This window comes from Leptonotus elevatus, chromosome 21 (assembly GCF_054856555.1).
Source record: "Leptonotus elevatus isolate MCC_2025b chromosome 21, RoL_Lele_1.0, whole genome shotgun sequence".
In the NCBI taxonomy this organism is placed as follows: Eukaryota; Metazoa; Chordata; class Actinopteri; order Syngnathiformes; family Syngnathidae; genus Leptonotus; species Leptonotus elevatus.
The window spans coordinates 15371989-15399275 of NC_141259.1; the positions used below are offsets into that span (position 1 = coordinate 15371989).

Consider the following 27287-nt stretch of genomic DNA (forward strand, 5'->3'; position numbering starts at 1 on the left):
GTACTTCATACTCGTTACTCGAGTAGCTTCTTGTACTTAAGGTGACTTTTGTACTGCGACTGCGGAGGAAGGACACATTTAAATGCTAAAAGCAAAGCATTGGGAAATCGTTTTCTTTTTAGGTGCAAGGAAAAACAATCATGGAAAAATAAAAAGGAAGGAAGCTTATTTTTCCTTGAAGGGTTTGTTTTCAGAAGACATGCGCGGTGGGCGTGGCCTGCGGCAGATGCAAACATTCCAAAAATAGCACTTCAACTATTTTCCTCACTGTTCATCTGTAAAATGAAGGTCAACTCCAAATAGACAAGAAGGGATTGAAAACGGTGGCTACCATCTTGTGTAATGTCGCATATCAAGCAGGAGGAGCACCCCAGGGATCACAGCTGGGTCCCCATGTTTTTCTCGGATATTAGACGTTAAAAGACAAATGATATGCTCCATATGTTTTCCATTTTTAATCAGGGTAGCATTTGTTCTACTGACTGAAGAATATCTCACATTTCAATGGCCTGTGAATCGCTGCTTGTTCAAATAAATTCATGGTGGGAGGGAAACACGTCGTGCTCATATTTCAGCGGTTGAGGGTTCAAATCTGTCAATTTTGCATGTTTGCTGAAGCGCTTGGAGAAAATACATGCAATTATTTTGGTACAAAGAGCTTGGTAAAAACAAGCACGTTAGCCAAGTGTGAATGTTTGTCTTGTGGAGCACCCCAAGGCGCACAGCTTGGTCCCCAGTCGTTTCCCTCCGCCTAACATTTACATATTGGCCCAACTTGAACATTTCAAGGCACATTTGTTGCAATCGATTAAAGTGGTTTGGAAAATGGATGGATGTCTCTTTTGGATGATTTGAGTGAATTATTTTTATTTTTTTAATGTTGTGTACAAACATAACTCGACATAAGCCTGTTTGAAAGCGAAACCCTGAAGAATAAACGAAGGACTTGGAGCACTTTTTTGTTCATTTTAACCAACTAAAGCAAGGAAAAATCCAAAATAAAAAGTTGAAATTGCGAGGCTTTTATTTACAGCTTTTTTTTTTTTTAATAATAATTTTGTTTTAAATAAAGCTTATTTGTTATTCACAGGTGTTTTCAGCTCGTCTAAAAAGCTCTCATTGGTCAACACATTTCGTGCACAAATGTGATGAGATGAGTCGTCATTATTTGATAAAAAAAAATAAATAACGCAAAACGTTTAGTCTTTCGCTCGGTACTGTCTGATGAGCCTTCGTCTCTGCGAGGTCTTCCTCAGCAGGTGTCTGAAGTCGTACGGGTTGTCGTCGGTACGACTGTCGGCCGACGGCGTTCTGGCAACGGCGCAACTGCGGACAAAGACACAAAAACACAAACATTGCAACGTTGTTTTGATTTGAGCTGGCGAACGGTTGAAAGGAAGCAAACGCTTGTAGGACGCGAGCGAAGCTGCGGGCGTGGTCGCGACCACCATTTTCTTGTAATTAGCTTGGCTTGAAATCGCCGCCTAAAAACGCTGGCAGCCGCACGACGGCACGGAACGCGCTTGCGCCATCTGTGCGCTCATTTGGGAGGCGGCCTCGGGGGATGTTGTTCCACTTTAAATACACAAGTTGGTTTGTATAAACATTTTTTTTTTTTTTCATGATGAGTGAAGATGTTTACAGGCAGACGTTAAGAGCGATGAAATGTTTGTTTGTTGAACTTTATTTCAAATATGTTAAGTGAGGCTTCACTCTTTTAATAGTTTTAAAAAAATGTTTTGTGATACAGGCAAGATCCAAATTAGAGTTGTGCCTTTTTGGTGGAGTCGCATTTCGTAGCACAATATGCCAGAAAACAGTAGACCGGATGCACAAAGGTCCTTGCGCCATCTAGTGGTAGATAACGGAATTGCTTTAAACATCACCGGCATAGACAGATGAACGACGATACACGATGTGTTGCAAATAATGAAGTAAAAGTGTCCTTCTGGAGGATGGGGGGGGGGTGTACCTTGTCTTTTTGCTTGCAGGTTTGGACTCTGGCTCGGATTCTTCTGGCCGTCTGGTCTGGGCAGGTTGCGTCTTGGTCTCGCTCTCCACCGAGTGTTCCCGGTCTTCGGACAACCTGCGCCGGATGTCGCTTTTGGACAATGTCGCCTCGTCGGCAATGGCGGGTGCGGGCTTGCTGGTGGGCAAAGCCTGGTAGTAATGCTGGTCCACATCCACAAGCTTACCTGGACTACAAGGACAGACGGGTACTCGTAAGAGCCCAAAATGGAGGCCGCCGGTCATGACAGTTGGCAGGAGTTGTGACGCGCTTCTCGGAAACAACACTCATCACATCAAAGTCTGTTCTTTATTTATGTTGGCACGTTTTTGCTTGGACCAGACTGACTGAAATCTGAATTGAGCATTTCGGAAATCTGTCATGAGTCTTGCTTGGGTCATGTGACGACAAGCCAGCCCTCTTAACATGGAACGTGTCCATTGGGACCTCCACGTGAGCGCTGCCGTGATCAATGGCTTTGAAATCAGGCTGCAGCTTTCTCTTTCTCCTCCTCCTCCTTCTCCTCCGATGATGATGATGATGATGATGATGATGATGATGATAATGAAGATGTCTTTTTCGGACTTCAACGAGTCAACAGGCTTACTAACTTAAGTGTAATGTGGTCGACGGTGCGTTCCAACTGACAAACTCCTTTGATGTCATATAGGAATGGAAAATTGTCAGAGCGAGGACGTCTCGTTATGATTTTTGTGTTGGCAATAAATGACATGCGCCATCATTGTTCCCAATTTGTTTTGTGGTGTTCCACAAGGCTGCGTTTGAAGTCCCCTCTTATAGCCACGGTTGACCTTTTGATCAAAGATACAGCAAGGTTTCTGATGAGATTTTTTGGGGGGGGGGGGGGGGGGTCACGGACACACTCCATGACGGCCTGCTCTAAACCCCCCTCGGGCAAAGACCCCCGATGGCCCCCCTTCCTTCCTAATGGCGCATGTCAAATGTTGCCATCTATTGCCTGCTTCCAAACCCTTTTGTGTTCACTCACTTGTGCTCCCATGCTTCCTCCTCGCGACATTTATATTTCCACGTATGAAATGCGAGTGAACGTGTCGGGCGTGTGGACGCCATGCAAGTAGATGCAGATTTTCAATTTGACAGCGCTGGCTGCCATGACGAGTCTCGAGTGTGCGTTGGTGGTGAAAAGCACTTACTCGTCTTTCCTGGGCTTTCGTTTGTCATCCTGGACGGAGCGCTGAGGGCAAGCGAGAACACGTCAGCCGGCCGTCATCATCGCTTCAATGTCAAACTATTTTCTCTTTGCCCGACACGTGAAGGAAATAAAAAGGGACGAGCTGCTATTTTGAGCCGAAAAGCATTTTCTTCCGTGCCACTCACGTGGATCAAGGTGTAGTAGGTGGAGTCCTCGGGAGTGTTGAGGGTCTTGGGCTGCAGCGTGCGGCGGGGGGGCCGCGACAGCCTCCTGTCGGCTGAAAATGGAAGCATGAAGCCACGATCACAAACGCCGCGCTTGAAAACGGGACAGCAGAAAACAGTTCCAAAAAGGCGAGACGAGGCGGCCGTCATCCAGTTGGAGTCAAAGTCGAATCATTGCGGCCGAGCGGCTCGGCGCTCGCTTGGCCCGCTCGCGACCTTTGTCCCATTGAGCTGACCTCCATCCGGGCGGCACTTTAACCTCCGGGCCTCGCCCACGCTTTGAATTTTCCAACAGAGACGCTCTGCCAGTCGGTGACTCATTTAGCAAACGCCACTCGATAGGCTAAACGCGGACTTTCATACTTTTACATTTCAGCGTGTGTACTTTTTCAGTTTGAGCTAAATAGAGAAGTTGAATCTGGAGTCTTTTTTTTTTCAGCATCTTGTTGCCACTTGACTTGATGGCGACTGACGATTCTCGCGCAAATTGCAAATACGTCACATTGACCTTCCCATGCCACTTTTGATTAATCACGTTTGCGCGAGAAGGAGCAGGTGAATAAAAGCGGAAAGTTTACAATATCATTGAAAAGGTCATTTTGTAGTGCGGCGGCAACAATTCCACGCCGCCGCCAATTAATATGCCGCTGTAATTGTCACACGACGCGATTACGTTTTGACGAGCGTCCCCGCGAGGGCCGTTTGTGACGGCCGCGTTTATTGTGCCATGATGATGGATTCCGATTATTACGGGCATGAATATGAAGCCGAGGAAATAACCCGCGCAAGTTTACAGGAGACCTCGGGCAAAGGGCAAGCACAAGACGCATGCGGGAACTGGAAAAAAAAGAAGAAGAAGAAATACCAGAATATGAAAATATGACAACACCCGTCGTGTAGCCCGCGTGATTATTTTCCATTCCAATTTGAAAAGCGAGAGACAGACGAGCCAATCACGTCATTAGCGTCCCGTCGGAGGTGAACTTTGCGCGTGCCGCCCGTCGCCGCTCACCTTCCCCAAAAGCAATTAGTTATTTTGATGACACATGGGACGGAGAAGCGCTTCCGGCCACTTGACTTTCAGCGGCTCCCCGATCTAATCAAAGCTCACGAGACCGCCGCGCAGATAACGTCGCCTTCCTCGCCGCAAGAGGCGGAAATAAAGACTTCAAGTCGCCATGTTGAAATGTCCTTACGTCAAAGGTTCGTAAATCAAATCCCAACATTGCCGGCGGAAACGCATTTCACTGAAAGATGATTGATGACCTTGAAAAGGGAAAAGCATCTTGTGCCGTTTTCACAAATATTGCTGAAATCAAAGTCTGAACATCAAAGTTGACCAATCGTGCAAAATAGGTTTTAAAAAAAGTAGTCGTCTATTGAGTTGACGCCTTACGTGATTTGTGCGCGCGGGTCGCGAAGCCGTTGATGCCGTTCCTCTGCGGGTTCGATTGATGGGCCTGGATGATCTCCGTCAACTTGTGCTGCAGGTCCACAAAGTTGTGAGAAGTCTTTGCGATCTGCGAAGGACGTACGGCAGCGCATGAGTAGGCTGGCCAAAAACGGTCCCGATGGGTTCTTAGGGCCTGATTGACGCAAGATTAGCGTGCGCAAAAACTCGATTGTGCAGCCAAAGATCCACCAAGTGTCCATCTTAATGCTTACGCCAATTGAATGAAGCCAGTAGTTATTTTTTATGCCCGCCCCCACAAGAGGTCAAGGATAGAGACAGAAGGCGCCAATCTACACTCTCATTCGTTGACACCCAAGTCACTCACCAACCCAAAGCCACACACGCAGTCACAGATACGACAGTAGAACATGAGCGTGGCAAACCCAAGTAGCCAAAAATCCGACCCGGTTGCTCCTCACAAGCACGTTATTGGGAACGTGAATTTCTAGACGATTCGTCAATGTGATTGATGATCAGCAGACTAATCAATCGTGAAAAGATTCAATCACAGTTTGCTATGTGACGCTTGTGTGTTTGCAGGTGACCTGTTTGGAGAAGGCCTCCAGCTGCTGAGCCTCATGCTGCTTCATCTTCTGCCGCTGCTTGTAGCCTCTGAAGCTGCTCTGGATCTTCAGCGCAGCGTCTTCTTCCTCTCGCTTCTCCTCTTCGCATTCCGACAGAACGTCAGCGGCGTCCACAGAAGTCTCCTCTGGCCATTGAAGCTCCACATGGCTTGGAGATAAAGGTTCTTCGGGTGCCTCGTCTTCATCCAGCACCGCAGGGTTCTGACAGGATTCTGGCTCTTCCTTCAGTTCTTGTGGGATCCCCCGTTCCTCTCCAAGTCGTTTGCGCTCCTCGAGGCCCCAGAATTTACTCTGGAGGACCTCGGCTGCTCGGGTCTCCTGCGGGTCGGCGCAGTCTTCATGGGAAGCGTCCTGCTCAAGTGTCTCGTTTCTCTTGGCTTCCTCCTGAAGTCTCTTTCGCTCCAGGTGTCCTCTGAAGTTTCTCTGAAGGACCACGGCCGCTTGGGTTTCCTCCTGCAAGCCTTCAGGCGGGATTTCCTCCCTGGATTCCAAATCCGTGTCGTCTCCGACTTCGCTGTTCTTTTCGTCGTCTGGCACTTGCGTGTGATCGCTGTCTTCGTTGTCCTCTGCCTCGTACGTGTCTTCGTCCTCATCCTCGGGGCTCTTGGCGCCTTCCTCTTCGCTTTCCAACAGCGAGACGGACGGCAGCTGCAGCGCCGTCTTCTTCCTCTCCTTAAACTTCGTCCTCTCCCGGTAGCCTCGGAAGTGGCTCTGCAGGACCACGGCCGCCTTCACGGATTCTTCTTCTTCAGTCGGGGTCTCGGCGCTTGAGGCTGGACAAACGTCCTGGCTGAAGTTCTGGTCTGGCTCGGGCGGCTTCTCGCGATGGCCGATCGGGGCTTCCTCGGCTTTCGCCTTCTCCGAAGCTTCGCTAAAAACAAAAGGCGCAACTTAATATTGTGGACAAAAGGACTTTTTAACTTCTATGCTACTTTTATGTTAGCCCATTAATGGCATTTCCCAGCATATGTTAGCATGAAGCTAACAAACCTTCATTGGATGACGTGGTACGATTTGGTTGAACATTTTGGTGTTCAATGTTTGATCCTTTGTGGTTTTGTGTGCCAGCTGGAGAAAAAGGGTGACTGAAGGAGGGTGCCTTTGTCGTACCGTTTCCTTTTGAAACTCTTCCTGTCCTTGTGTCCTCTGTAGTGCGCCTGAATCTTGCTCGCCGCTCGGTGCTTCTCCGCCACCGACTCCTTGAACTTCTTCTTGACAAGAAAACCCCTGCAGACTGAAAACATGTGACGCAACAGATGCCATTGAAAATAAGTTGGCAACTTTCTGACCCGTTCCCCCTCGCGGTCCGTTCCAAGTGGGTCTTACCCGCTTGAAAGCGGACGACAAATGCTTCGAGCTTCTTGCTCTTGTCACGGGAGATCTTCTTTCTCACGTGGTAGCCTCTGCAAGCTGAAGACGGAAGCAAGACAATGACACGGCAGTGGCGGCCGCGCCCGCCAACGCCCGCCAACGCGGCACACGCCCACTCACCGGATTGCAGCACCAGAGCGCCGCGCTCTCGCTCCTGCAACAGCTTGCGGTAGCGCCTGCAGCCCAGCCAACCTCGGACGCAAGCCTGGAGCAGCACGATGCGCCGCGTGGCCTGCCGCACCATCAGGTTCAGATGCTCCACGTGGTAATACTTCAGGAAAACCTAAGCAAACACAAGCAAGCCGGCTTCATTGCCAGGGAAAGACCAAAATAAAGAACCGGGACTGAAAAGCATTTCCACTCGGGGCTGACTTGACGTCCGTTGGCAGCTTATTCTATTTGAGCGCAGCGGAACAGCTGAATGCGGACGCACCATGTTTGCCACATGAACACTATAGTTATAAATGGGAATAAAAACAAAAGAAATTGAAAGGAATGCGGTTTTAAATATTAGAATTAGGATGAAAGTGGAAGTGAGCGACGTTCAGTTCCTTCAGGCTTCGCTTTCTCCTTGTGATGTTTTCATTTTGTATTTCACTTCACTGGAGCACAAGAAGCAGCTTATGTGAAGCTCGCCGGCAAATTCCGGCTCGCAAACCCCCAAAAGTGAGCAGGTGAAAGCTTGAGCCGCTCTCAAGTCAAGGCGCCGCTATCGTGAAAAAATCAGATTGTGATGGATCTACGTTGGCACCTTTGTCTTGCCCATGGCCCAGTTCTCCAGCTTGGCTTGTTCCAGGATGGCAGCGCACGTCTGGGACGTGACGGCGGCTTCCTCGTCAGCATGGAAGGCCACCATGCGGTACCTGGAGCAAACCCAGGTCAGCGAACGCCAGTCGGACGCAAACGAAACCAGCACAAAAAAGCTGCTGGAACGATTGAGCACCTCTTGAGGAAGTTGGCAAAGGGCACGCGGTGCGAGTAGCCCTGCCGGCGGATCTTGGCCGTCTCCAGGATTCCCGTGTAGCGCAGCTGGACCAGAACCTTCTCCCGGTCAAACTTGTTGGGTTGCCTGTCGTTGTTGGGTTTGATGCAACGCACAAAGTGGGGCTGGCCAGCCACCATCTTGGACAGCAGATCCATCAGCGAGTACTACAAGGAGCACAAAGGCGCCATTTTCAACTCGGTTATCCATGAGATGACCCCGAAAACGACCTTTACGTGGTCATTCGGAGCTTTTTTTTTTGCGCCTCATTTTTAACTAACATCATGCAGTCATTGTCATTACATTTACTTTTAACCTTTCAAATGTTTTTTGGTGTGTGTGCAATGTGTTCAAGAAACAATTTTAAAATGTGCCACTTCTTTTTGTTCCAGTGCTTAGTAGTAAATTGTTTTTACAGCAAGTAGAGGGCCTCCCACTTCAAATCTAAATTGTGTCATTCACAAAAGTCATGAAATGCCTCTTACAGAAACGAACGACATGACATCAAATTGCTCCCTTTGTCCAAAAACGAATAAAGCCGACAGAAAACTCTGAAAAGTAAAAATGGGGTCGAGTCTAGAATGAAGCACATTTTCAAAAACAAATCATTGAGAAATGTAGTTTTCATGCGTTTCCTGCCAACGTTGCGGCTCGTGAGTGTCAAGCGAGTGAAGTTGGCGGATGCGCTCTTACTCGGAAGTAGGACGCCACCGTCTGTGTTCTCATGTTGGTGGTTTCTCGGGGATGATAGGGCGCGTCTGCGTCAAGCGGCTGGACAAAAGACAACAACAAAATTGTCAAAAGACAACCGCATCGTGTTCATTTGGATTTTCAATGAAATGAGCACAGCGAGCTCATGTTACAGCATTAGCAAGCTTTTTCTTTCACAGCATGCAGTCCCACCTCCCGTTTATTGCGAGGACACGTTACGTCCTTAAAAGAAAAAATCTAATCAAAAAACAGCCAATCACCATTTGATATTGTTGCGGCTCATGAAGCAAGCATTTTTTTGTCAGCCGTCAGCTCTAAATCCCGCAAAGGCTGCAAAAGAGATGCAGAAAATGCACAAAGCGCACAAGAAAAGAGCTGATTGGCTTTCCAAAAGCAAAATCGAGTCTACTCCAAGCAGGCCAAACACGACATCGACGGCTCCTTTAATAACAGAGGAAGCCAACGTATCGGGCGCAAAGCAACTCGTAAACAAGTGGCAAGAAACAGACCAGTGAAATATAACGGTTACCTCAGTGAAAGGGAAGGAAGTGTACAAGGTGAGCACGCCCATCTTTGCATGCAGCAACAGGGGAAGAAACAAAGAAGAAGTTTCACCAAAATCAAGCAAGTGGAAAACACAAACAGCTTTGCTGCAAATTTAGAGCCAACGCGAGTACCTTGGCGAAGGTGAGGGTGCGCGTGGGGGTGCGCGGGCTGAGGAGTGTGTTGATGCCTTTGCCTTTCGTGTGGGCAAGGTTGCCTGGATGGGAAAAAGAAAAGAAAAAGGATGTCTCAGAAATCCGTGCTGGAACTAAACGCATTGTTTATCTTTAGGTCATGGTTCTTCATATGTGCGCACCGCTTGCAATATCCAAAAATCAAAGCAATCGGGTTTGATTTTTGGATGTGCTTGTACAGTTTATCGGCAAGTCTGAATGTAACGTTGCCTTCGGTGTTGTACCACAACATGGCGGAGAGATGCCGCAGAATTAGCACATTCACTGTTAGCATTAGGCTAGCAGACTTTAGGCAAACTTAACATTTGCTATTTACAAACACAACGTTCCGTATGCGGCGATGCCGCGTTTGTGTTGAAGTCGCAGTTGCTTGAAGGTTTATCATTCCTGCCTGTAGCATCTATGCTAATTGCCATTAGCCCGCCAGCAAGTCGCCACCGGAATAAAATGGCTGATAAGAAAGAAGTGGCTGGGGATGACATTTTGGGGTGGATTTCAGATTGCAACTGAATTGTAAACATTTTTGTGACTCGTGTCGGCACCGACCCGTTTTGGTGAGGGGATGCGTGACAAGTTTGCGAACGAGCTCGTTCTCCGAGGACCTCAGCAGGAGGACGATGTCTGCCGACAGCGCGTCTCGATTCTTGGCCAGAAAGCCTGCAGCGTTGTACATCACCTGACAGTTTTGAACACAGGTGTGAAGACCCTCGCATGGTTTATGTTGCCCGCTAAAGCAAATGAACTGCATCTGCTGTTTTATGTCTCCAATCTTTTCAGAGAATCAGACAAGCTACCTTTCCAGCATAGTGATGAATCCCAAATCCCAGGTCCATCCTCTTTGGCCTCCAAAAGCTTTTGGTCTTCAGGTTATCTTGAAACTTCTCTGCAACGATCACAGCTTGAGAACGAGAGAAACGTCGGCCACCATTTTGAGGAAGGAAGCGACCCACCCACCGACGAGCGTCTGATCGCTGGCCTGCGGGAAGCGACTCTCCTCGTCCAAAAGGGACAGCATGCCCATCGGCTTCTGCAGGAACAGGTCCAGCAGCGGACGGTTGTCCTCGTACTCGATCATGCGAGCGTCCACGTCCTCGTTCAGATACTCGTCCTGCGCACAGGCCGGAGAGCTCGAGTGGGAACGTCAATCCACGGGGGTTCTTCATAACCCCCAAAACACACATCAAATCGGCTTCAATGATGCAAAGAATGAAAATATTTCATCCCAGCTTGAACTCGTGTGCAAAATGCGTTTGAAATAAGATGGCGGACAAATGTATGTGTTGGCCTGGTGCCAACGAGAAGTCCCAAGAGAGGATTTGAAATGCAATGCTGGACGTCTCCCCCTCCTAATTGGGCCTCGCTTAGGCTGATTTATAGCCGCCCTCCATGAGAGCAAATCATTTCACATTAACAAAGCATTCTCTGCCCTCCCCCGGGGGCGCACAATACTCCCCCGCCGCCCCCCCCCCCCTTCCACCGCCGCATAAAGAGAGCAAAGTCGTGAATGAAGACGACGACGGAGAATTTTTGTAAGAGGACTTTTTAACATCTGTTCAAGGACTATGAATTGAAATAGCTAATTTGAACCCGTGACCTTTGACCTGTGAGGGGGACGTGCTAACCAATTGTCCAGTACATCAAATTTCAAGGACAATTGTGAACCAAAACCTCTCTTTCTTTCTGACAAACTGCCACAGCAAAGCCTTTAGTATCAGTGGCTGGAATCGGCAGCCTCCGCGGGTACACGATACTGGCCCGATGTCAATACCTGGCAAGCGTACTCGCCCATCCCGACTCACAAGCACATTTTCTTTATCCTCGGCGAAAAGTGAAAGTTGCGCAACTCGGGTTTGTGTAGTGACCTGCTCCCAGGCGAAGATGTGCTGGTTGAAGTAAAACTGGATCTGCTCGTTAGCGATGTTGATGCACAGCTGCTCGAAGGAGTTCCTCTTGAAGTTCTCAAAGCCGAAGATGTCCAGGATGCCGATGTTCAAGCCCTTGTGGTCCTCTCTGGAGGACGGAGCCCAGTAAGCGTCTGAGGCCGAGGCCGAGGCCGAGGCCGCGGCGAGGTCTCACCCGGGTTGACCGTCGGGCCGCAGCAAGGCGTTGATGCGGTTGACGATCCAGCTGAAGAGGCGGCCGTACAGAGCCTTGCTCATGGCGTCTCGCACCTCCGCCGCCTTCTCCACCGTGTTGGGCCGCACGATGGTCTCGCCCCGGGCCACCACGCAGTGGGAGGTCAAGGCCTCCTGGAGCTCGTCGGAGCGGATGCACAGCAAGGACGCCACTGAGGACCAAAAAAAAAACTCAACTCGATTTGCACTCATCCTGCCGCATTGTGATCGTTTAGGAAGAGAATCAATAATTACGTGGACGCCGATGAGAACGCAAGGGAAACAAATATTTTGCAATACCGAGCGAAACATGGCTCTGGATAAAGAACATATGTCGGCAAGGACTGTAAAATGAACATTGCTGCACATTAAGGATGATCCCGCCCTCATTTGGCCCATTCTTGGCTCCGAATTGATGCGCGCATGTGAAATGAACTTCTCTGACCGTTTTCCAGGATGGCCACGTTGGCGATGTTGCTCTTGTCCGTCTGGTGCTCCGAGACCACGGCGGAGAAGTCGATGTCGCCCGAGTTGAGGATGGCCGCCAGGGTGCTGTACACGCTGCCCAGCTCCTGAAAACGGAAACGATTGGCGAAGAATGGTTCTCAAAGCGAGGGCTCTCGGACTCCTTTGGAGAAAAATAGCGCTTTGCCGCAATCTCGCGGCCTCTAGTGGTTGATTATAAACCTTTTGAAGGGGTGTTGATTACAATCAAATGTCTGCTTTTCATGGCAGGTCCCTTTTTGATTCTTTCCTTGTTCAAACATGACTTTCTGGTGTTACGACTTGATCTGGCAAGAATACCACTTCATTCTTTTCAGATTATACTTTGTAAAATAAGACACGACGACTGAAATTGTGAGGGGGAAAAAAAATCCATCTTTCTTGGCATAACAATACAACTTTTTCTTTGTGTAAAAACAGGCCAATGTATTGTGAACTGTTCTCCTTGCGCGACCGACGGCCAGCTCGCCGAGGCAATCGGCGCTTCATTAGCCGGCAGCGCCGATGACCGGACGGACGGCAGCTTTTGCCTTCCGGAGGCGCCTTGTCGAAAATGTGCACACGATCACCAAGGGGATCGGCGGCCGGCGTTTTTACCTCCAGGGAGAATCCGATGACTTTGAAACACTGCTCCACCGCGTCAAACTGCTCCTTGTAGGCGGCGTTGCTCACGATGTCGGGCCCCAGTTTAATGTGCTCGTTACACAGGTACCTGCGCGGCGGCACACGGGAGGCGTCAGGCGCGCACACGCACACGCAAATGACAGGTTGACTTTTGTGTTCCGGTCCGAATGCAAATACAATCAAGCGTCCCAAAGCAGGACATTTCATTGCCATTAATAACTTCAGCCAATTGAAAGCCGCATGAATTTGGCTTCCATTCTAGATTCGATACATTTTTTTTTTTCATACAACATAATAGATCAGCATGAGTGTTAAAAAAAAAAAAAGAGGCTCGTGTGCACTTTGGTGTTTTGCTGTCGGACAGCTTGTAGTGGGCCAGCTTCTTCCTGTCGGCCAGGCCCGCGTAGATGTAGTAGAAGATGTGGAAGTTCTTCTCCCCTCTGTGGGAACAGACGAGCACCGGAAGCATCAGCACAAATACGGACAATTACAAATAAATGCGAGGAGGGCCGCTCCAACTGGTCGCGCGGCGTGAGAATGACGCGAAGCCTCCCAAAGCGATACACGGACTGAGAAGGATCGTCTGTACGGAGCAGATTGACGGAAGAAAACCTGAAGCTTAAATTGAGAGCAAAAAAAATACCAGAATTTTTTTTTTTTTTTTATACAAGAATCTGAATACATATTTTCAAAATGTTCAACTAAAAAATGTGCAAATATGAGAAGCTGTGGGTGTCGAAGATGCGCGAGTCGACTGTAAACAACAAATAAAGTAACGTTGCAAGTGTGCGGGATGAGCAAGCGCATGAAAATGAAGGCGATATTTACACAGCCTGGCGGATGACCCGCGACTTCTCCAGCAGGTACTCGGATATCTTGGCGCCCACCACCGTTCCTCCAGCCGTGAACTTCATTTCCAGGTACTTGCCAAAGCGGCTGGAGTTGTCGTTGATGGCCGTGCAGGCGTTTCCGAAGGCCTCCACCAGGCTGTTGACCAGCAGGATTTTCTCCTGGAGGGAGCGATTGTTGGCCTGCAAGAGAAATAAGATGCTTTTTTTCCCCCCAAATCAAAATTGGTGACAGTAAAAATGTTGAAATGATTTTTGCACTTAAGGACCCGAGTCCAGGAGTCAGTACTTGTACTGGAGAACTTGCGCCACCTCCTTCCTCACCTTGCCCAAGACGGTGAGCTGCTGCACGAGCAGGTGAGCGCTTTCCGTTTTGCCGGCTCCGCTCTCGCCACTGATGACGACGCACTGCATTGCGAGCGAGTCAGCGTCCCGTCAGTTCTAACGACAAATGCTTATAAGGAAGGCAGAAAACCCCCAAAAAATACAAATAAAATCACCTGATCGGAATCGTGCGCCACCATGGACTGGTAGGCGATGTCGGCCACGGCGAAGATGTGCGGCGGGTTGGACGTCCGCTTTGCATTCACGTACATTTTACTGTGCTGTCGAGACACGAGTGCAGGCGGGAAAACACAAGAATACATTTGCCCTTCACTCGCCAAACGCCGATTCAGCATGAATCATCCATTAAAAAAAAAAAAAAGATTGCAAATACATTAGAAAACATCTTCATGATTTCATAAGGATCTCGTGTATATTATGCACGCACGGGAACGCCAACCTGAGGAGCGTAAATATTCATTTGGTGGAAAGGGTTGACGGCGACGAGGATGTCGCCCACGTAGGTGTAGATCTGATCCCTGCCGTAGCGCACCTGCAGCTGCTGGCTCAGCGAATCCTGAGCAAAAAACACACACCAAGCAAACGCGTTGTTGACATCGCAGCGGAAACGGGCTTAATGTGAGGCAAAATGGCGGAAGATGCCAACGCCGGCGTTCATTTCATTTGGACACCCTCGCTAATAATCAAGTGAACGGATATTATTATCATTAACAGATATTTATGCTAAAACTGGGTGACAAAAATGGGTTCAAAAACAAATATGAAGATAATTAGGTGTTAAAACTGTATAAAAATATGCAAAAGCGTAAAAAAAAAGCCTCGTGTGGGCTCTTCAATACGTTCTCCTCAAGTCGCCGTCGTTAACAACAACAACAACAAGATGGCGTCCGTCAGCTCGTCCTCTCCCAGTGAAGGATGGCGGCAATATCCGCCGGCCAAAGAAGACGGACGGGCCCCAGCGTTCGGCACGCTGATGAATTGTCCGCGTGTCAAAGAGCACGCTTGGAATGTTGACATTGTTTACACTGAAAGTCAAACGCGGCGCCGGCAATGAAATCTCATGCGTCACGATGACAGGAAAAAATGATCGCAATCGGAAGCGAAGCCCAGCGTGGCTCGCTGTGTTCAAAATTCATCACCTCGTCCAGAACTTCCAGAGCGGCCAGGTCGTCGCCCTCGTCGCGCTCCGTCTTCATGTTGCTTCCTTTTTTGGTGTGGATGCGTTCGTGCCTGCAACATGATTGCAAAAAAAAAAATCGATCAAAGCGCCCAGAAATTGTTGTCGTTGTTATGTTAAATCGTGTTTGCTTCCTTTTAGAGCTTCTTTGTATTCACCATCGGACAAACGTGAGTGCACCCCTAACATTTTTGTAAATATGTGACGATATCTTTTCACAGGACAAGATCGAAGAAATGGCGCAAGCGAGCATGTCAAGTTTGTACAAGACATGAAGGCCGTGCCAGGAAACAATGAAACAGCGTTTTAAACAAAAATGGCCGCACTTTTGAGGGCTCATGTACTTTTACTGTTCCACAATAAAAATCGACAGCCATTCGTGTCTGAATCGTTGGCAACAAAAGTGAGTATACCCACATGTGAAAATAAGGGAAGGCGCCACTTCGAAAATGTGCAGACTGACTACTTAACAATGTAACTAAAAAAAATAAATAAAATAAAAATAAATAAATAAATAAATAAAAAATAAAAAAAATAAATAAATAAAAAAAACAATGTAACTAAACAGCATGACTTGGTGCATCCCCATGAAAAGATTTCATAAGATATTTAGCAAAATGCCAGCCAAGTACTCACTTTGTGATCACACGTTTGTCATGTTAGCGCAAATCATTTGGTTGCTCATGCTATTTCTGTAGCATTAGCGCTCGCGCTCACATTGCCGCGGTCTCCATCTCATGCTCTCATATTTGTATTTTGTCTGGATAGCCAATTGACGTCATCTGTAACGTGTTGACAGCAAACATCCAAGACTAGAAAAAAGCCTGACGTCACAACGAGTCACAACAAACAAACAAACAAGAGAACGAGCTCTGCTTTTCTGGTCTAAAAATACTATTGTGGCATAAAAGTGGTGGATGCGACGCATATCTTTTGTTACCTTTCGTTACTGTCTCGGCTTCTGTCTGTTTTTCCGTGATGGCTTCAAGTGAGACAAATAACAATTGGGGGAAAGAAAAGGTCAACATTGGAAGACCACCTAGCGGATGGAGGCGTCCATTAGGCGACAAGGGGGACACGTGACAAGACCCCACAACAAACAAATCGACTTGCTAATACGTAGCGCTTTTGGTGCCCCCTGCAGGCATTTTGGGAGTATTGTCAGATTGTCACCACGACGCTCGTCGGAGGGCAACGCCGGCGAGTACCTGGTCTTCTCAATGATTCCGATTTGCTGGTTGAGATCAATCAGTTCGATGAGTTGTTTCTGCAGCATTTTGTCCTTGCCGAGCGTCTGCCCGACGAAGACGTGCCGGAGGAGGTCGGCCACGTTGGGCCGCAGCTCAAAGTCCTTGATGACGCACCTGAGCGATCAAGCGCACGGGTACGAGCGGCGGCTCGCTTACGGCAAAGACGGCGGCGCGGCGAGCGCTCACTCACTTGCGGATGAAGTCGTTGAAGTCGTCAGACCACAACTCGGGCTGCTGCAGGGTGGGCGGCGGGTTCCTGGCAAAACAAGGCGGCGCCATGACATGTGGAAGCCATTGTTGTTGTTGTTTGTGACTTCTCAAGGGAGAAGCGAAGAGACTTTTGTGTGGAACAAAATGATACGGTTTGGTTGAACGCTTTCGTGTCATACCATCTTATAATGATATTTTTGGTATGTTAATTTCCATCCATCCATCCATCCATTTTCTGTACCGCTTGTCCTCACAAGGGTCGCGGGGGTTGCTGGAGCCTATCCCAGCTGGCTTCGGGCAGTAGGCGGGGTACACCCTGAACTGGTTGCCAGCCAATGTTAATTTCCTTTAGCTCATTATGTTAGCAAGATTTTCATGAGCCGAAATGATGGTTTTTGGTTTTTAAATATAGACAATGTTTACTTCGCTTTTGTTTGATGTGGGACTTAACAGGTCAAAATGTGTTTCTAGCTAGATCAAACGTGTATTTTCATACGCTTTGACATTTTGAAACAATTTCTTTTGGACGACGTCTCCATTACGATGGCTGCGTTGCGTTGAGGGCCAACAAGTGCAAATGAAGACTCGCTCGAGCTGTCCGAAGCCTCTGTGGGGAGAAAGGGCAGCAAATTGCCGTCGGTGGCACAAGGGGCCGTCGCGATGCACGCGGGAGCCGTTTTCATCTCGACGGCGACGGCGGTAAATTGGCCTAAATGGCGGACGCGCGGCTTCTATTTAATCACCCAACGCGCCCGATCGAGACGCTCTTAAGAGCTTCCTCTCTTATCAGTGGAGCACATTAGGCAACATTGCATTCGTTTGCAGGCACAATCAGTTGCTAAAAGACGCGCAAGCATTAGCATGACAAAGGGCTGCAACATTTCCAATGTAAGTCTTTAGGTTCTTACACAGAAAATGGCAAAGAACGTGAATTCGGAAGAGAAAAAAAAAAGACGAGCGCGTCAATCAGCAGGACGGGGACAGCAATGTCTCGAAGCTTGATGAAATGAAAGCGGAGGTGACGAGCTGAAGCCTGAAGGTCCAACGCGGGCGTCACAGACTCGGCGAAAGCTGCGTGACGGGCGCGAGCCCCACAGCAAGCACATTTTGTGCGTGTGCGTGTGTGAGATTGTGACAGCGTGCTGCGGCGTTAAACTGACAGTGACAGTAAAGTGCTTGCGGGGGGTTTCGCATGCGACAAAACAGCCCACAAATCACCAGCGCTGACAGACAACCAAGTACAAAGACTTTGCTACTGCACTCAAGTTGATGTCTCCGGTATCAGTGCTCGAGTATCGGATTTTCGGACCACTCCATTTCCAATACTCCATTTCTTCCCGTCAACATGGCCGCTTCAAGGACGATCAGAAATGACGCATGGAGGTTGTTATTGGCAACATATACGGCGTGGGGTGAGGGTTGGCTCACCGGGGTATTTTAAAGAGCGCTCTCATTGGATGGAGCTCGGAGAGGGGCGGGTCTCCGTCGCCCAGCTCGATGGCGGTGATGCCCAGCGACCATACGTCGCAGCGGGCGTCGTAGGTGGAGTCCAGCTGCTGCTCGCACGCTATCACCTAAAAACAAACGGAAAAAATCTCATCAAATGATATCAATGACAATCAATTCATGTAGAAGACAAAACGTTTGTTTTTGGGCTCATTAGGCCTCCGCTTAAAATCAACATTTGTCAATTGGCTGATTTGTTGGTGCCCATTTAGAGTGAAAGTACAAATACAGCAAATAATAATAGAAAAAATGAATAGCGTAACGACGAGGCAAATTTGCGAGTACCGTAATTCAATGGTGAGCATTGCATCATAATTAGTGCGCTTTAGTATTGACAAAACATAACGAGCATTGTGTAACTATTATTGTTGTAAATGTAAGCCGATTATGTGCTTGCAGAAGACTTACCAGTAACGCAAGATTAAAAGTGAAGCAAGGCAAATAAATGTTGCCGTACTCCTCAAGAAGGTGGAATTAATCCCGCGTTAGCAGCCGGACTTCGTCCCGCGCTTTCTCGGAGGCTTTGCGGACGGACGAGGAGCATCCCGACTCGAAGCGCGCTCAAACGCGGCGGCGGCGTCACGCTAACATTTGCACAGCATGCAAAATGGCCTCACAGCCAACATACACAACATTTCACGGGGAAATATTACGGCGCGACAAGTTGATGTTTTGTTCTTTGTGGCAACGATCAGCATTCAGTTTGTGGAAAACTTTCTTCTTCGAATTTGGATATCGCTGGATGCTCTTTTGTTTGTGTTGCCGCTCAGCGAGTGTTAAATTAGCAAAATAGTTACTAGTGATGCTAATTACCGTTAGCCCGTTAATGCTCTTTGCCCATTATATGTTAGCATTAAGCTCGCAGACTTGGTTTGCCTCAACATCAGGTACATTTTCCGATGTGGGGATTTCCACCACGACACACGAGAGTCCGCTGTCCAATGTAACGCGCGGTTAAGAAGACAATTTAGCAAACGTTTCAAGCGCCATCAAACAAAGCGCGACTGCTTGCGTGTCGTAAAGCCAGGCTTGATTAGACGAGTGAGGCGCGGCGATGGGAGCGCGTTATCACGAGATGGCGACTTAACGGCGGAGGCTAATGTGGCGTCAACGCACCTCCGGCGCCATCCAAAAGGGCGTTCCCACTGAGGTGTTCCTCCTCAGGCGAGTGTTGGTCAGCTGGGCGGAAACACCTGCGCTCAGCACACACGCACACACGCACACACGTCTTAAAACAGCCAAGGCAAATCGGTCACTATGGCAACCAAGAGTGAGGAAACACATCGGCATATTTGACGTGCAAATGAGGTCTCGATTTAAAAACTTTCAAGAACAACAGAAAACATGCAGGCTGTGTGAAATGTATCATCGTCATCATCTTAATATGTTGATATTTGCTCGTAAATGCTTATTTGACGTTATAGGGACGAGTGGCCAATAGAGAGCGCCGATACCGCTCGTACTTTTGATAAGCGCAATGTCAAAACGTTTCTTTCTGACGCAGAGGATGGTTTGCCAACGTGTCAAGCTGCTGCAGTATAGCACCAGTTTTTCTTTAGCAAAGTATCAGTGACTGGTATCGGCATCCTCCATGAGAGTATCCGCTCGTTAAAAGTAAGGCAATCATAAAATATGTACAGCGAGTCGGGTGTATCTGAAGGCAGCACTGAATTCATATATGGCAGCCCCCCATCTCCCCCCCCCCCCCCCAATCGTGGGTGTGGCTAACAAATGTGTGATCGCTGTACAGCAGCAAAATTGTCCTTTGGAATATTCATTCCCATTCACTCCACCCACTCCATTTCTATTTCTATTTTGTGCGTTTTGTGGTGATGAGTCACAACGGGGGCTTTAACCAGCCCTCCACCGGGGTTGGTGGGGGACGGGGGCGGGAAGACTAATCCCTCCGTGACGCAGTTCGGCAGCCGCCCGCCCAACCGAACACGTTTTCCTTCAGGCCGCACGTTTGAATTCTCTTCGCCGACTCGGAAAGTCCGGACTGGCTGCAAACGGAGGCCACCGGAAGCCGATAAGCGGCAGCGGCAGCTTTTCTCTGATGCTCCATTTGCAGGTACGAGACAAAGCCCCGGGATGCGCCGCCTTATCGGCCCGCTCCACTGCCTGCCGGCGTCCTTGATGAAGCGCGACCTTTTCCTGTCCCAAAAATCCGTTTGATTGCAAGGATTTCAGACAGCAAGGACCTGCCAGCTAAAGTTAGCTAAAGCTAACACGGATTGCAGGCATCACAACACATGCTGAAACATTTCACTAACAATTCTCGTATTATCGATTCGAACCTTTCGTGCCCCATATTATACAACATTGCCGATTTTAACACCAAAACCATTTAATAAAATAAAAGAATATTAATAAAAAAAATAATGACATAATGATAGCCTGCTAACTTCATAGTAGCATCAAATACGAAGAATGTGAAAGACTATGAATGGTCTACTGGAAATCATTGCTATAGTAATAATAATAAAACGTCAAACAGCTGCGACGAGACATAAAAATGTTGAACCAAAGCACGTCGTTCTATGAAATTCCACGAGCTTAACGCTTTCACAGACTCGTGGAAATGTGCAAACATTTGACAGTAATTATGAACCTTTTATTATTCCCCTTGCCGTGTGGGAGCACCGGCTACGAGTGAAGCTTAATTGGGGACCTTCTCTGCTTGTGGCTCTTGGTGGTACCACAGCATCACCGTCCGCAGACCTCAATGTTGCCCAACATTTTGTGGCCCAACATGACATCTGGACTTGCTTGTACGGCCCCAAAACCCGTCCACGCAACTTTATTTATATAGAAGGAAAAAGCCCGCCTGGCGTCCAAAACAAAGCAAACGATCAACTGCGATATCGCACGACTTGACCGTCCTTGAAGGACTTGAAGACGAGCGAATTGGAAAAATCCCTCCACATTGGCGGCACGAGTGGCGTCAACTTTGCCGCGAGCCTTGGAGAGGAGGACGAGTGACTCTCGCAAATGCTCTTTTGCAGCAACTTCACATATTAAGAGATTCCATTAAGCCCGGCTTACGCACGCGCGCGCGCACACACAACACGCACGATGGACGCACACACTTGACTTGCTTTTAACGCGCGTGCTAAATGCAAACCACCAAATGGAAAGCTTTTACTTGTAACCCAAAGAGGCAGCTCCTTTCTATTTATTAGGAGTGTGCGCTCAAATGTTTCCGGAAGGTGGAACACTTTTGACTGGCTGGCAGAAGAATTCATCAAACAAATGATGGTCACATGTTGGGGCCACGTGTGTGCGTGTGCGTCAACGCCTTTGCGGCGCCCGGCCTACCAAAGTCGACCAGCTTGACGCCTCCGTGCGTGGTCAGCAGGATGTTGTTGCCTTTGACGTCCCTGTGGATGGTGTGGTTGACGTGCAGGTGCTGGAGACCCTACAAAAAAAGAAAAGAACATCAAAATGACAAGATGGATGCACACGAGTAGCACAAGCACAGGTTACGAGTGGGGCCAAAGTCTGCACTCGTTGACATCTGCGCACTATCAATACGACAAGTGAAGCACGAGACGTTAACTAGTAGGATTTCATGATGTCGCTAGTGGTACGAGTAGTAGCAAGAATTTGCCTCACTAGTAACATGTCGTCGTGTCAAACTGCCGCAGGTGCCAACGACTGCCGGGGAGGACTTTTTTGCCAATGTCTGATTTTTTGCTTTGGGTTTCAGCAGCCTCCATGCGTACTCAATACCTTAAAAGAAGGCTGGTACTGTCCCGATACCGATACTCGCTCATCCCTTACTAGTAGTGTTATGAGCGCCGTAGTTTAAAGGTTTCATACTCGTGGGCCAAAAGTGGCACTACTAGTGATGTCACGCAGCAGTGGAAGGCAGGAGGGGGCCAATGTTACTACACAGTGTTTCCCACAGATTTGGAATCTACTTGGGTGGGGGGATTCGGGGGGGGGAGCATCTCATTCCTGCTACTTGCGTCTCCTCTAAGCTCATGAGCCACAAGCGAGTGACGGCAAACGAATGTTAAATGCGGTGGTCACGACACGCTTTTAAAAAAATTGTTATGACATTTTCTTCTTGGGTGGTGGCCAGTTTACTTGGGTGGCCCGCCCATGTATTAACATGGTGTGGGAAACACTGAATCGTCTTCCTAGTGATGCTACTAGTGCATACGAGATTGATGAGGCGTTGGAAGCTCACCATGAGGGCCTGATGCAGAATAAAGGCAATGATGGCTTCGTCCATGCGCTCGCCTCTCTTCAACAAGCCTTTGGCCAAATCCGTCACTGAGCCGCCATTGCAAAGCTACAAAAGAAAAAAAAAAAGAAAGAAAGAAAAGAAAAGTGGGCCATCTCTCGCTAGGATCAGGTGGGCCCGAGCAGGCGCTTTTCATGGCAAGATGCGTTGTTATCTTTTTGCAAGCCGCTTCGTGGGAGGAGAAGAAAGTCATGTGATGACGAGGCCGGCTAAAATGTCCGACATCGCCGATTGCGCAACACACAAAGATGTTGCGCCGCAACAACAAGCCACCCACCCTCTCACAAAATGGCAGAAAATGACCCGCAGGGTTGCCACGATAATAACCCCCCCATTTAGAGCTTCTTCGTGAAAGATGCCAAAAGGTGGAAGGAAAATGAGACGCTTCAAATCGCGGAGCAGAAACAGCAACAAATGTCATAAAAAGACGTGAAAAAAAACATCATTTGTTTGTCAACATGGCAGCGAGCGCTTTTCGCATTTCAAGGAACGTCTCGCACGGCGGTCGGATGCAAAAACGGCAAACTTGTCTCCGGCTCGTTACGTCTTCTTTTACAATTACGCTCATTTGCCGCTCTTGACAAACAAAAAGCAGAATTAGGATTCCCGCGAGCTCAGTCAAGCTATTGAGCAGAAAATCGGCTCCCCCGGAGCGCTAATAAAAAAGCGCGCACGCCAAAAAAGCAAGACTGCAAGTCAGAAGAAAGAAGACCTCCGCCAAGGCACAGATCTACAAACACGCTGAACAGACACCTTGTCATTTGAAAGCCTAACATCATTTAAACCCGTCAACTCGTTTAAAACCGTAGTCTTTACTTTGAAAACCTTAACCCTCGTTTGAAAGCACAAAACCTCATTTGAAAGCCACACCCAGATTTGAAATCTTAATCTTGTTTTAAAGCCCAATTTTGAAATCTTCCTTCCTTCCTTCGAAGGTGGCACAAGCGGATGAAAACAACGTGTCAAGATGAAACACAGCGCCGACTTATCCAACTTTTGATTCGTGCCGATGATCGCGTTTATTTGCAAGCGTCGCATCCAATCGGCAGGAAACGTTCTTGGCCTTTTACTTAATTGCTTCAGCTGTTGCCTTGCCAGCGCAATCCTCATTTGCCATTAAAAGGACAATTAATGATCTTCTTTCAATTGGGACCATGTTGTGCTTCTTAAGAATGCATCAGAGTCCAACTTTGAATGTCGTGTGGCTTTTTTTTGCATTTGGCAGAAGGCCGCGCATCTTTTCAAAGCCCGGCTGGAACATTTGCCTGCTTTGTAAATCATCAGCTTTTCTTTCATTTGTGATTACGGAATAAAAAGTGGGGGCCCCGTGACCGCTTTCTTTGAAGCACTTTGCAGCTGCCCGCCCGCCCGCCCGCCCGCTCGCTCGCTCAATTAGAGTGCACAGGACACATCAAAGTGTCCTGCTCTCATCCCACTTCATGAATGGGCAAAGAAAAGTGCAGGATGCAGCATGTTGCTAATGAGCAAGCCTTCTTTGGACTCCACTCAAGGGGGGGGAAATTACTGTTCAGGACACCAGAAAAGAGGACAGCACATCCTCTTCATCATTAAGCGTCATGTGCATGTACTCGAGCAACCCCCCCCCCCCCCAACCAAAAGCAGGAAATTCAGACACAGGATTAAAGATTTACAGAAAGTTTGGGAAGAGAAAATGCAAATGAAGCAGGAAAGCTGTGCAAAATCACAGTTGCTAACTAAAACCTTTTTAGGTTTCCTGCAAGTCAGCATGATTTCTAACAATTGGCATGAATACAAATGAAAACATGATTTGATGATTTATGGGAGATTCTGTCAATAATGTGAAGAATGCAGGTCGTCAACATGCATATGAGAGAAAATTCATCCACCCATCCATTTTCCAAAACGCAGGTACGAGGAGAAGACGCGAACTCCACCTAGCCTGGATTCAAACTCGCAACCTCTGCATTTGGGAGGCGGACGTGCTAACCAGCCGCCGCCGTGAGAGCAAATGAATGTGTGAAAATGGACAACAGATTGATTGGTCACCCAGTCCTAATAATGTCATTAAATGTGCTGTCGTTAACTAAAATGTTTTGAAGTGACTCATTAATTGTCTATTTGATTTGTAATTTCACAACACAAACATTTCCTTGGCAGACGTAATAAAAAACAACAACAACAACAACAACAACCCTTGCAGTCAGCATTGAGTGCAAGCAAAACCGCGATGAAGACATTTTCATTCAAATTACAAGCATGTGAACCGAAGATCATATTTAATTTGCGGGCTTCATCAATCAATTTGAGCAGACGTCTGCCGCTTGATTTATCACAGCACCAAAACAAGAAGAAAAGAAAAGACAAATAAAAGCAACATCTCCCTCCGTGTGCGTGTTTGTGCTCCGAGCTTGACCCCCATTACAGGTTTGACATTTCGGCGGCGGCGTCGGCGGCGGATGAAATATGAGAGATGAAGATGTGCTTACGTCTCTTTTAGCTGTGCATAACACGGCGCAAACATCTCACACGCACACACAAAATCCCTCCCGTTCAACGGCAGGTCAGTCTGTGGGGGCATTTTTTTTACAAATATGCATGCGCTAAACCGACCGCAGGCTGGACACAATATGGCGTTAAACCAAAAGGAGTTTGTAGAGAAAGCGGAGCTTGCCAAGTGGCTTGCAAACGAAGCCCTCAGGTGACCTGCAGGTCAACTCTGCCACCTCCCGCCCGGCGTAGCGTTACGTCATCGGCAGGCGGCGCCGCACACACGCGGCAGCGACGACAATCAGACCTTCAATCGGCACGCTTTCGTCTGCACGCCGCCCGGCAAAGGTTAAGGCGGGTCGCAAAGTATGGAAGCAACGCTCACAAATATTGTCACTTTTCGAGCTGAATTTTTGTGACCGGCGTAAATCTGGCAAATCTCGCCATGGACGACGTGGGTTGGATCCGATCTGAGATCTGACAGCAGACTGGCCGATCCGACAGTAGGAGCGCTGCGACGGCAGCCGACTTCAACCAACGTCACTCAAAAGCAACTTCCTTCATTCCCCTTTCAATGTCTCAACATTGCGGAATCGCATCCCCGAACGTTCATATTCGTTTGTGTGCAACGTTCATTTCCCAAAATATGATATAACGATTCACAGTTATTTCTAAGTTTGACATCGACCAAGTCTGTGGAACTCACAATCTGTCTGCCTGTGCCCAAGCTGCGCCAGCATTTAGACCAGGTCTGAGCAGGCGCCTTTTCAGCGTCAACGTCTGCCATTAAACTTGCAAACTTCCGGATATGCGCTGAAAATAGATTCCTTCGTGTTGCATCTACGCTTTGAGCACGAAACTCGCCACGAAAGGAATGTTGCTCACCTCCAACACGAGCCACAGCTGATCTCCGCATTTCACGTCCTTCTTGTAGAACATCCCGAAGAACTTGACAACATTGGCGTGGTCGGAAAGCGCCATGAGGATGTTGTACTCGGCCTGGATTTCCTCGTCGATGTCCTGCAAAACAACCCGGGTCAAAAAGAGAGACGCAAAATGGACACGGGCGGCAAGAAAGACTCACGTGAATAGGATCCAGAATCTTCACCGCCGCTTTGCTCCCGTCCGCCTTGTTGAGCACCTTGTACACTTTGCCGTAGGTTCCCTTCCCGATGGTCTCGATGATCTCCCAGGTGTCAGTCGGGTCCGGGAAGTTGTCAAAGACGATCGATTTCCCAGATTGTGGAAACATCGTCGAGAGGGATCTCCTGTCGAACAAACGGAAAACGAAAACTCAAGCAATCATCAAACGCGCCCATCTTGTGCTGAGGGCTGCCTTTAAGGGGCGTGGCCTCGTGAGTGACGCCAGGAGCGGCTATGCCCCATCAGGTTGGCCGTTTATCACGCGCTCAGTTCAACGGGTGTGTGCTCCATGCTCCTTGAGAGTGTGTTCATTCTGTATTTGTGTTTTTGAAGAGCTGAAAGCTGAAAATGAGTGTCGGTCTGGGAAAGTAGTCATGCACTTGTGTTTGGGGAATTAACCTGCAAGCACATCCGCTGTAAATCGAGGATAATCCTCAGGCAGCTCCACAGTTGGGGGTGACGCTTTTATTCCATCAGTCGGCACGACAATGACGACAGGTAAAGACTACGTGAGTCATCTGCAACGCGGATCATTCTGAAAACTTCGAGCTACCGATTGAGGCGAAGGGCTGCCAGTTTTCAGACGCACTTCTGAAATAAAACATTTGCTCAAAAAGCGTTTAGTAAACTCAAACAATTCTCTCTGCCGGGGTCTTCAAATGATCACTTCTACATCATTCCTAGAAAATTATTTTTAGAACCGGCTACCTGGTGACCCCACACACAGACAACAACAACAAAAAACACTTTTTGCCAAGTAAAAAATTGTCACTTCCAAATGCAGTGCGATAAAAATTTTTTTTAAAAAATCTTTCACTGGTGAGCCATTTTTGGAGAATGCCTGCAGGGCTACTGCCATGTTAGCCGGCCTAGCTAGCGCCACCTTGGTGACCCCTGATCTACACCAAGACTGCAAGGCAATGTGGTCCTGGTTAAATCTAAAAAAAACTCAACAAAAGGACGTAGAGGTTTCCTTGGTTGACTCAATCTTGTGACTCGATCTCAACCGTGAGAGCAAATGAAATGCAAAGCCGCTGAAAAGCGACGCCATCACCAAAGATGCAAGAGCGCAAGTAGCGCAAAGCGAAGAAGGAACTTACATGGCTGTGTGAAGAGAAGCATTTGGACGGAGAGCAAGCCCATGACTGGCGCCGGCCCGGCGCGGGTGCGAGTAAGCGAGCTAATCTAACAGACGGCGAGGCCACCATTGGAAAGCAGCTCTGCCCCGTTGGTGGGAGCCACGCCGGGATTAGCGGGAATTAGCCACCGTTGCGCCATGAGCCTTTCCTCATATAGACGCTCATTCAGTCCCAAAGGAAAGCTGGTTAGGCCGACTCACGGCAGCAGATTTCCAGGCCTCGTCAGGCACTCGACGGAACATTTTTCAAAAGCTTTTTAGCTTTTGTATTTCAGCCCAATGTTTTCCAACCTTTCTTGAGCTCAGGCACAATTAGTGCGACCTTGACTTCACGGCAGCCCCCAAAAATCCGTCACAAAGAGTAAAAGACTGCCAGGCATTTTTTTCTTAATTCTATTGAACATGCTGATGAATATTTTGTCTGTGGAATATGAATTAATGAAGCAGCAAAAAGCGGCCATTT

General features: G+C 48.3%; 1 protein-coding gene across 2 annotated transcripts; it reads right to left on the reverse strand.

Annotated features, from left to right (window-relative positions):
• Positions 1–946: 946 nt before the first annotated feature.
• myo3a (myosin IIIA) lies at positions 947–26943 on the reverse strand. 2 transcript variants are annotated; one of them, XM_086065775.1, is made up of 37 exons: positions 26787–26942; positions 25628–25811; positions 25429–25563; positions 22018–22122; positions 21141–21240; positions 18939–19015; positions 17745–17890; positions 16297–16362; positions 16065–16220; positions 15797–15838; positions 14819–14909; positions 14119–14235; positions 13835–13939; positions 13659–13742; positions 13315–13517; positions 12828–12926; positions 12460–12574; positions 11804–11930; positions 11321–11531; positions 11107–11254; positions 10199–10352; positions 10039–10127; positions 9791–9920; positions 9185–9267; positions 9037–9078; positions 8490–8567; positions 7758–7963; positions 7566–7677; positions 6935–7097; positions 6770–6853; positions 6554–6677; positions 5405–6314; positions 4803–4926; positions 3368–3459; positions 3184–3224; positions 1973–2200; positions 947–1326 (listed from the first exon to the last, which is right to left on the reverse strand). In XM_086065775.1, coding segments are annotated over exons 1-37 (5100 nt in total). In that variant the 5' UTR covers positions 26789–26942; the 3' UTR covers positions 947–1199. The 2 variants fall into 2 exon arrangements, with proteins under 2 accessions (XP_085921901.1, XP_085921902.1); XM_086065776.1 differs by lacking the exons at positions 947–1326; positions 3184–3224 and having other exon boundaries at positions 2050–2200; positions 26787–26943.
• Positions 26944–27287: the final 344 nt, after the last annotated feature.

What these genes read in the sequence shown, in the direction of transcription:
- myo3a (XM_086065775.1), bottom strand. An exon ending in CGTGGCCATCCTGGAAAACG is followed by an intron (nt 11,532 to 11,803) that starts GTCAGAGAAGTT and finishes TTTGGTCCTCAG; the next exon opens with TGGCGTCCTTGCTGTGCATC. An exon ending in CCTGCAAGCAAAAAGACAAG is followed by an intron (nt 1,327 to 1,972) that starts GTACACCCCCCC and finishes CTTTGTCCGCAG; the next exon opens with TTGCGCCGTTGCCAGAACGC.